General features: G+C 63.9%; 1 protein-coding gene across 3 annotated transcripts; it reads right to left on the bottom strand.

The window, feature by feature from the left end:
- Nucleotides 1-6: 6 nt before the first annotated feature.
- SECTM1 (secreted and transmembrane 1) lies at nucleotides 7-8,121 on the bottom strand. Of its 3 annotated transcripts, none has more exons than XM_023519634.1 (4): nucleotides 7,860-8,121; nucleotides 1,354-1,488; nucleotides 903-1,211; nucleotides 7-243 (listed from the first exon to the last, which is right to left on the bottom strand). In XM_023519634.1, exons 2-4 carry the CDS (start codon nucleotides 1,439-1,441, stop codon nucleotides 35-37), a joined length of 606 nt encoding a protein of 201 aa, XP_023375402.1. In that variant the 5' UTR covers nucleotides 1,442-1,488; nucleotides 7,860-8,121; the 3' UTR covers nucleotides 7-34. The 3 variants fall into 3 exon arrangements, with proteins under 3 accessions (XP_023375402.1, XP_023375400.1, XP_023375403.1); XM_023519632.1 differs by having other exon boundaries at nucleotides 7,930-8,119; XM_023519635.1 differs by lacking the exon at nucleotides 7,860-8,121 and adding an exon at nucleotides 7,092-7,599.
- Between the last annotated feature and the right edge of the window lie 1,235 nt (nucleotides 8,122-9,356).

The raw sequence follows: 9,356 nt of genomic DNA, 5'->3' as shown, positions 1-9,356 counted from the left end.
GGGCTGCAGGAAGCAGGCAGCCCATTACCCACCGCTAGTGCGGCCCCCAGGAAGCCCAGAGAGGGACAGCACAGCACCCTGTGGCCAGGGACACTGGGGCAGGAGAGCGGGCAGGGAAGTGGGCAGGGTTCACGGACACCACCGAGGGCGGCCTTGCCCGAGACGCCCTCACCAGCAGCTGTGGGGGAGGATGGACGAAGCACCTACCCCAGGACGACAGCTTCAAGGGCGGCTCCGGGGGCTCTGTCAGGGAGAGAAGACGAGACCGGGGTTCAGGAGCCGCCAGGGCTCGCTGACCCCTCGGGCCCTGCCACCCCGCGGCGGCTCCCTGCCATCAGAGCTCAGGGACCACACCGGATTAGAACTCGGCTAGGGAGGAGAGGCCTGGGAGGGGGCGGCGCAGACTTGGGGTGCTTTGCAGTGAAGGAAGAGGGCAGTGGGTGAGGGCAGTTTTAGAGAGGGACGGGATCGGGGTCCGCGGTGGACAGGGGACAGGAGCTTAGGGACAGGAGCTTAGGGACATGATTGACATGATTGCTCTCTGTTGATTGTTTCCGGTTTCTCAGTGGCTCTGAGAAGTGGCCTGGTCCTAAGGAAGTGGCGCCTGGAGGGAGCAAGCCGTGAAGCCAGGCGGCTGGCAGGAGTGGAGTCTGGTCTGGGGCAGCGTGATGGGCCCTGGAGGTGGACAGTGTCCAGGACAGGCTGAGGGGCGGGGGGAGGTGCTGGACAAGGTGAGGGGACCGCGGGTGACTGCTGGGTATGGGCGGAGTCCCGAGTCCTTTGGGCAAATACATGCTCCAGGCGCTGCAACTGCGGAGTGCGGACGCCCCGCCCCTCGCGCTCGCCCCGCCCCTCGCGCTCGCCCCGCCTCTTGCCGGCCCCGCCCCAGCCCCGCCCCTCACCTGAAACGCTCAGGGTGGTGAACACAATACTTTTCTGGCCTCCCACCAATAGCCACTTGTACCGCCCCGCCTGGGTGTCCTGGGCTTCCTCCGTCTCCAGCCGCGCCACGCCTCCTCGAATGCAGAGTTTCCACCTGTCCTGGACGAAGTCTCCTTGGGTCACAACCCGGAAGATGGGCCGACAGTCCCCGGAGTCCATCATGCAGATGTTGACGAAGGAGAAGGGGTTGGAGATGTTGCAGGTCATCACCGCAGGCTGGCCCCTGGACACAGAGACCACGTCCTTGGTGCAGGCGGGATCGTCCCATTCTGTGTGGAGAGAACCGTCACACATGTGGGTGACGGCTGGACCTCAGGACATTCACCAGCAGAGCTCCCCGACTCCAGCCTGCCCTGGGTCTGCTCCTCCCCACTGCCTCCCCTGGAGAGAGGGTGGGACCCAGAGACTTACTTCCTGTCTGAGCACTAGGGGAGACTGCGATGAGCAGGAGGGCCCAGAGCGTCAGGGGTGTGGGGAGGAAGGGCGTGGAGATCCGCATGGCTGGCAGGGGTCCTGAGTCCTCCTCATTGGTTCTTGGGACCCTCCCTGGAGAAAGGGAAGCCGATGAGTCAGAGGCCTCTGGGGCCGCTGCGTAGGTGGCCGCAGACGTGCCAGGGGCCGGCGGGGTCCCCGAGCTCCTGCCGTCAGTGCCAGGATGCCCCCGGCCCCCATCTGTGCCCGACCCTGCTCCGAGCCGTGCGCCCCTCCCCCCCTCCCTGTGCCTTTCCACTGGGCAGTGCTGGCCACTGTTGAGCAAAGGGGACACAGACTGGTCAGGGAGCAAGTCGCCGGGAAAACGCCGTGTCCATCGTGCGGTGCACCCTTTCAGTCCTGCGCAGGCCGTGGAGGGTCCGAGCGACCCAGGGCAGCTTGGGACGGCCAGCCCCTCCCCGGCTCCTGCATCCCATGCCTGGGCTCTACTGCTTTGTCTTGCAGCTCCTTTAGGGGACACTTGGATGGGCCATTTGCCAGATTTGCTCTTATGGACCAGAAGCGACTTCCCGAGGCGCTCTCATGGGCTGCGATCCCAATGCCCTGACTGCCTCCGCCGCCCTTCAATGTGACATTTGTCCCCATTATTTTAAACTGTTTAAAAGTTCTTTAACATTGCCTGCTGGACCATTTGTTGACCCTATGATGAAAAAATAAATAGATTCTGGTTTTCTTCGGCAGTTTTAGGTTTACAGAAAAGCTGGGCAGAAAGTGCAGGGAATCACCGTGCGCCGCTGCCCCGGCTGCGTTTCCCGCCTTCACCGGCGCTGCCGACAGCCGAAGAGCCAACAGTGCTGCTGTCACTGGTTGCCGTCGGCAGCTGACGCGCGGGTCGCTGCGGGCGGTGTGCCTCCTGCGGGCGTGGGCGACTGCGCGATGACACTTACATAGCATGGCGTCACACAGAGTAGCTCCACTGCCCTGAACCCTCCGTACTCCGCCTGCCCCCCGCAAGCCCTGGCATCCACTGGTCTCTTCACTGTCTCCACAGTTTTGCCTTTTCCGGAATGTCAAAGAGTCGGGAGCCTCTGGTTTTTAATTCAGCTGATTCTGACTGCTCTTCCAGTTCTGGGGGATGGCCAGAGGGCTGAGTGCAGAGCGAACCTGGAATGTGATGATCCCAGGAGCTTGGGGCCATCGGTGACCAGGCTGGGTCCTGACCCCACGGGCTCTGGGCTGAGCGAGGAGAGTGACACTGAGGAGGAGGACCTCCGCCTGGCCCGGCCACTGGACGCCCCGTTCTGAGTTCCGCTTGCTGCTTCTCAAGCCCGCTGGGGGTCTGACCAGGTAGCACCGGCGGCCCTGCTTAGCCCCCTGCCTCATCCCCCAGTCCCTATGATGAAATGAACTCTTCCCCTGGAACCAGGGACTCAGTGACGGGGTGACCGTCCTGGTCCAACCTGAACCTGCTCAGAAAGTGTGAGGGGCGGAGATTGCACAGTTGGTGAGCGCTGCTGGCAGCCGTTTCGGTTTCCTTGGCTGTCAACAATCTCTAGGACCAGTATCAACAGCTCCTACCCATTAAATGTTGCCGAGAGCCTTACGTGGAATGGAAAGTTCTACAAAGAAGTGTTGCAACTTCCTGTGCTGAGGCTTTTGCTGGAAACTCAGATAAGATCTGCCATCTTTATCCTGAATATTTTTACAAGATAACTTTTCTTAAATTGGAAGGCTCTGACACGCAATGACACCCAGCAGCCATTGAGGCACAAAGGCGTCCTTGCTGATCGCTGACGGTCACTCCTGGCCCCCAGGCCAGAGCCCCCCGCATCCGCCTGAAGGGACACTCCTGCACAGGTGCTGTCCTGCCCGAGGCTGGGCTGTGCACTGAGCTGCGGGCCGCAGGTTGAGGTTGGGACGGTCACTCTGTGGTCCCTGCTCCAGTTGCTGGCTGGGCTCTGCGGGAGGCCTGGGCCTCTGCGTCTCCAGTCTCCTTCTACCCAAGGACAGTCTGTGGAGGCCCCTGCAGGTCCCTGGATGTCCCTCCAGGGCTTCCTGGGCTGCCCCCCCGTCCCCAGCCGGGGCTTCTGCAGGGTCTCGCCTCTCTCCCCGTGGTCTCTGGAGAATGCCCTGGCCTTGGGGTCGCCACCTGTGCGCCTCAGCCACTGGAGGACTCGCAAGTCTCCCTGCTCCGCCACCTCCAGCCACCTCCACCTGGGCAGAGCCTGTGGCCCAGTGCTGCCCCGGTGGTCTTCAGGGGCGGGAGGGGGAAGGCCCATCTCTCCCCTGGCCCGAGGCGCAGGCCACACTCCTGCGGAGGCTGGCCCACTCCAGCCCTGCCGAGGCAGGTGAAGGCACACCTGAGCAAGCAGGCAGGTGTCCCCAGGGACATGTAGAGGATTCGCCCTCAGGTAACCAGAACAGGAACGTCTCCTGGGCGGCCAGCCTGGCGTCCTGGGCACTGGGCGAGGGGCAGAGCCTCCTGTCAGTGGCTTGGTGTGTCCACGAAACGCCCAGCAGCACAGATGACACCAAGTCGTCGGTCTGGACACGTACTCCTCATGTGTGACCTCGGGACACACGGGAAAGACGGGGTCCACAGTGTCCACGAGGAGACACCCCCTCGAAACCTTCCTCATCACACGCCTTCCTGACCATTGCAGGGTGTCTGTCCCTCTGGACAATTCGGAAGTCATGTTTCAGGTGCCAAGTGAACTCTCAGAAAAGCTGACAAAGAGTCAGTGGATGGGGAAGCCATTCCACAGCCCCCGGTCTGCAGCCCCCACGCCTGCCAGGGCTCGCTCCAGGGACGGCCACCCAGCCTGGCTCAGCCACCTCCTCGACAGTCCCACCCCCACGCCCACACGGGCATTCGGCTCCTGGCCCCACCGTCTCCAATTTCCTCAGGGCCTCCAGGCGCTCAATCCCAAGGGACCTGCACAGGCTACCCCTCCCCCCGCCCAGGGACACTGCACGGTCACCCCCACAGCAGGCCGCCTCTGCCGAGCTGGGCAGGACAAAGGTCAGCCTCGTTCCTCGCCTGAAGCACGTGACGAGAGAGGCGGTGAGCCCAGCAAAGGCATGTTTTTGTGACACATGCTGACCTGCACAGGTGGACTTTGGGAGGAAGTGTCTGTGGACGAAGGCAGCCTGGCCTCTGTCAAGTGAGGCAGCTAGATGAGCCCCGGAGGTGACCCAGGTTACAGAGACACATGGCAGCGACGCACGGCCGAGCCTCTGTCAGCCCCCGACCTCTGCAGCCTTCACGACGCCACATACCCCGAAATCCTCAGAAGTCCTAATGGTTACATTGACTCTGTGTGAGAACCTCGTGAACTATTTCAGCCTCTCCGTAGCAAGTACGCATCTGTAGCTGTGGTCAGATGTGCCATGTAGATGCACTTTGTCCTGCTATGCAATGAAATGACCGCGAGACGATTAAGCCAGGAAGTGTCGAGGACCCCCTACCACCAGCTGGCGTCCTGAGGGGGCGCGAGCAACGTCTGCAACGATGGCCCTCGGCCATCCTCCACTGTGTCCCCTGAGAAAGGCCGGAGTCCGTGCCCACTCAGGGCTCCCGGACAGGCTTCTCTGCCCACTACCCAAAGACCCCGCCCCTCTCCGTACCGTCCCCAGGCCCCAGGCAGCCCTGCCCTCAGCCACGGACACCTCTAGGGCTCTCCCTGTGGTCCTGCCGCTCTGTGAAAGCCCCTGGATGGTTCTAGAATCAGATAAAGGGATTCCCTGCACCCAAACTGCGCCCACCTTGGGCCGGTGCCACAGCCCCCATCATAACTCCTGTGACTCTGCGTGGCACGGAGAGACAGCACTGCTTCTTTGCCAGGGCCTGTGGGGCAAGGCGCTGGGCGGAACCACAGCGTAGGCCCAGGGTCTCTAAGTGTCTGAGCCTGGGCCGGGCCCCGCCTGGCAGAGGCAGTGGCGTCGGCCTCCAGGCGGGCTGAGCTCCCTGGAAGCTGACAGAGGAGGCAGGTCACTGAGCCTGCCACTGTCCTCAGCAGCCCCTCTCAAGGACCTCCTGCCCCAGCGACACTCGCAGTGACGGGCACGTGGGGGCCCCTGGCAGGGTCAACAGCATTGGTGGGTGCCCGGGCCTGCCCCACGGTCCCCAGTTATCAGCCTAGGAGGGCTTGGGCCTCAGAACAGAGCCGACAGGCTGGGGGAGACTCTGCTGGGCATGTCTGGGGGGGCGTGTACTCCAGGCTGAGAACAGCTGCTTGTCTCGCCTGCAGCCCTGGCAGGGAGGAGGGTTGGGTGGAGGGGGCGGCAGCATCACCCTGGGCTGGGACCAGGTGTCAGGCTGGCTGCCTGGGAACAAGAGAGCCAAGCCCCTGAGCTCCCACCCCAGCCTGAACTACTAGGAGCAAAGAGTCCACCAATGGTGCACAGTAGCCCCCAGCGAGGGCTGCCCAGCAGAGCCGCGTGTGGCAGGTGCACAGGGAGGTGTGTGTCCCCTGGGGCCTGCAAGAAGAGGCCTGAAAAGCTGTCATCCTCAGCTTACAAATGACTTGGAAGGCCCCGGAGACATGGGTGGGAGTGGGGTGGGGGAAAGTGGCAGGTCTGGTCCTGCCCTTGGGAAATCCAGAAGGCCAGCCCAGACCGGGACTGGGGAGGTCCCTGGCTCTGTCTGGGCCTCAGCCCTGTCTGCCGCCCAGGGAGACAACTTTGGGTCATGCTGCATGATTTATTAGGGGAACGCTCAGGTGAGGCAGGTCCCTCTCCAGGCGCAGCACAGGCCCCCAGCTACCTCTGAGGGTCGGATGAGTGACCGGCCATCTGAGGTGGAAGAGTATCCCATGCGATATCTGGGACGCACTTATATTTTAAAAATGATTCATCCGAGATTAAAATGTGTTTGTACATTTGGCAGTTCCGCTCCCTCCACCTGAGTCCTCACATTGCGACCACCGGTGTGAAGGGCGGAAAAGCTGGCGGCCGGGGAGGGGCGGGGGGCGGCAGGGACGCGGGCGGCGGGCAGAAGGCCAGCAGCGGGCAGAAGGCCAGGCGTATTGCAGGAAGGCTGCGACAGGCCTGCAGGGGCCTGGAGGGTGGAGGTGGCGAAAACCAAAGGCGACATTTCCGATTTCTCTCAATCATCGACCAAGGAACCGCATCTGCACACGTAGCGTGACCCGTCCGGGACCCAGGACGACTGGGACTCAGGGGCTGTTTGCACCTGGGAGCTGTGACACACTTTGGAAGTGCACACTACTGCCAGCACGCTGTCCCACCACGGGGCCTCAGAAGGCGGAGCGGGGCGAGCCAGGGCGTCGCGGGCGGTCACAGCGAGTCTCCCTTCCCACAGCACCTGAGGGCAGCTCCCGCTGTTTCGCGCTGCGGGGGCGCAGGTAACAGCCACGCATGCGCATTCCGTGCTTACTGGGCCGGCTGAGCACAGTGCCGACCACCCGCCCATCGCCAACCCTGTCGCGAGGCACCACCACCCTGAAAGGGCCTTGGAGCCCCGAGCTAATGAGCTCTGACAGAGGAGATGCCCAGTCCTTGTCTCTGCTGCTGCGGCCGTGGCTGGGAGGGGACCACAGACGAGCAGTAAAATCCCCCAGGCCACGGGCCAGGCGCACAAACCTGCCCATCACCGCCTTTGCTCACGCTGTCCCGTTTGCCTCGCTGTCTCCCCGCCCCCACAAGCCACCTCCTCCGACAACCCTCCTCCCCACTGCGGCCTGGTCACCCCCTACTCTGGTGCCTGACGCTGGAAGCACGTCTCCCCCACTCTCGCTGTCACAGCCCCTGGGGACAGGCAGGCTTGCTGGGGGCTTTGGTTCCGCTCCCTGCGGCACAGAGAGTGGCTTTCACCCTGCAGGTCACTGACCAGTGGTGGGAACTGGATTCACAGATGGGTCCGCGGCCAAACCCAAACCGAAAGCGCTGGCGAGTGCCCCGCCCCCGCGGGAAGGGAAACCAGGCGCTTGGTTCTCCCGGGACGGCGTTTGTGCTGAGCGTTAAGTGCTGCGTGCGCGTTGGTGCGAGTCCACGGGTGTGTGCGCCTCTGAGTGCACACAAGTGTGTGTGCGCGCGCGAGTGTGAGTGCCGCCCCGGCTGGGCCCGGAGGAAAATGCCCCAGGTGTGGACACGGGTGGGAGGGGCGATGTCCAGCTTCAGGGGACACCCGGGACCCTGAGATGCTACTTTTCTGCGCCTCCAGGAGCCGAGCCGGGGACGCCCTGAAGAGACGCAGGTCCCCACAGCGATGCGCAGCCACTGTCCTCTCCCCTCCCCTGGGGCGCACCCTATGCCCCCGGCCCCCTGGCCACAGACCCCAGCTGCGCACTGCGGACCACGTCTCCGCAGCGAGAGGTGGCGAGCGCAGGCGAGAGGCGGGCGTCCCGCGCGCCGCAGCCTCTACCCCCTCGAGTACATGGAACCCCCCAATACCCCGAGCCTCTCCCCCATCCTTGGAGCCTCCCACCATATTCCCGTCCCCGCCCAGCTGGCGCGCCCCTTACCTGCGACCCCAGTTCTCGACCTGTGCACCCCTCAGCAGCGCGCACGCTCCCGGCGGGTTAAGTCCCTCACCTGCGCTCCGCACCTGCGCCCCGCTCCCGGCCTGGGCAGCTCCTCCGCGCCCTGGCTCCCGCCGCGGGTCTGCGTGCTGGGAGCGGGAGGAAAAGTGAGCGGTCGGGGGCGGAGCCAAGGGACGGAACACTGTCCGGGATCCCGTGAGGGCGGCAATAAGTCCTACACAGAGGAAGAAACCTTAGTTATGGGAAGTCACCCGAGTATCGAGTATCGGGAAGTGCCCTGAATTCGCAGAAAAAGTTTACGGCTTTCTGGGGAGTGAAAGTACTCTGCTAAGTGGTCATTCCAAAGAAAACAGGAAGAGGAGAGTCACGCCTGGAGCTCTGTGAGGAGCTGGGTGGGGTCGCCCCCCGCATGGACCAGGGAGCCCCCCAGGGCTCGCCTGCGTGCCTGCTGCGAGCCCACAAGGAGCCTTAAGGCTGAGGGTCTGAGGCCGGAGGGCAGGTGGGCATCAGCAGTGGTGAGTGGAGCCCGTGAGGAGGTGGAGGCGACGCGCCCTCTGTCAGCCTCGGAGCCACGGCGGCTCTTGCGGGCTCCCTGCCACCCAGGCCCTGGGGCGTGTGGGGAAACTGTGGACAAGCGTCCCCGAGGCCCACTGTGTGAGGCCATTCCCAGAGGGGCCACTCGCTGCCTTGGAGAAGCTCTAGAGTCGGGGGTTCATTCGCAGATTTGCGCATTTCTCATGTGGGATGGTTTGGGTGCTTCTTCCACGATCACTGTGATGAGTCTCCTGAGCCTCTTTGGGGTCTCTGCGGCACATTCGGTGTCAGAGGGCTCCGCCTTCGCCCCATCGACGCCTTGCCCCACGGGCTCTCCAGCTCCAGCCTCCCCAGCACAGAGGGGCTGCGGTGCCCATCCAGCCCGCAGACGGGCTCTGCCCCTGAGCTCACGCCTCGGCCAGGGGAGCCAGCAGTCAAACGGACACGGGGACTCCGGCAGCGCGAGCAGGCGCCCTGGCTGGGGAGGAGCTTGGGGAGAGAGTCCCAGCAGGAGACCTGGTTCATCGGATGGCGAGGGGCCAGGAGAAGGGCTTTGTGTCCCTCCAGAGTGACCTGGGCAGCTGCTAGGCAGGGACGCCCATCATCAAGCCCACGGGAGGTGGGGGCAAGAATGGAGGTCCTCGCAGTGGCTCCGTGGGGCCGTCTGTGGCAGGGTGGGGAGGGCTCCGAGGTGTGGGGAGGACGGACGGCCCACAGATATTGGTGGTTTGGGGGGGTGAGGAATCCTGGAGGTCCCCAGTGCTGGTTGGTGGCTTGAGGGCCGTTCCCTTTCATTGGAATCTGAGGTGACACGCTGGCAGGCGGTGAGGGGTGAAGGGGGTGGGCGACGTCCCATGTTCCCGAGAGGAGAGAAGGATGCAGAACCCAGTCTGGGAGACCCTTGGATTTCGGGGGTGTCAGAGGAGGGGCCCAGGCTGGACGTGG

This window comes from Pteropus vampyrus, unplaced genomic scaffold, assembly GCF_000151845.1.
Source record: "Pteropus vampyrus isolate Shadow unplaced genomic scaffold, Pvam_2.0 Scaffold227, whole genome shotgun sequence".
Lineage (NCBI taxonomy): Eukaryota > Metazoa > Chordata > Mammalia > Chiroptera > Pteropodidae > Pteropus > Pteropus vampyrus.
This window is presented reverse-complemented; position numbering and strand designations above follow the sequence as displayed.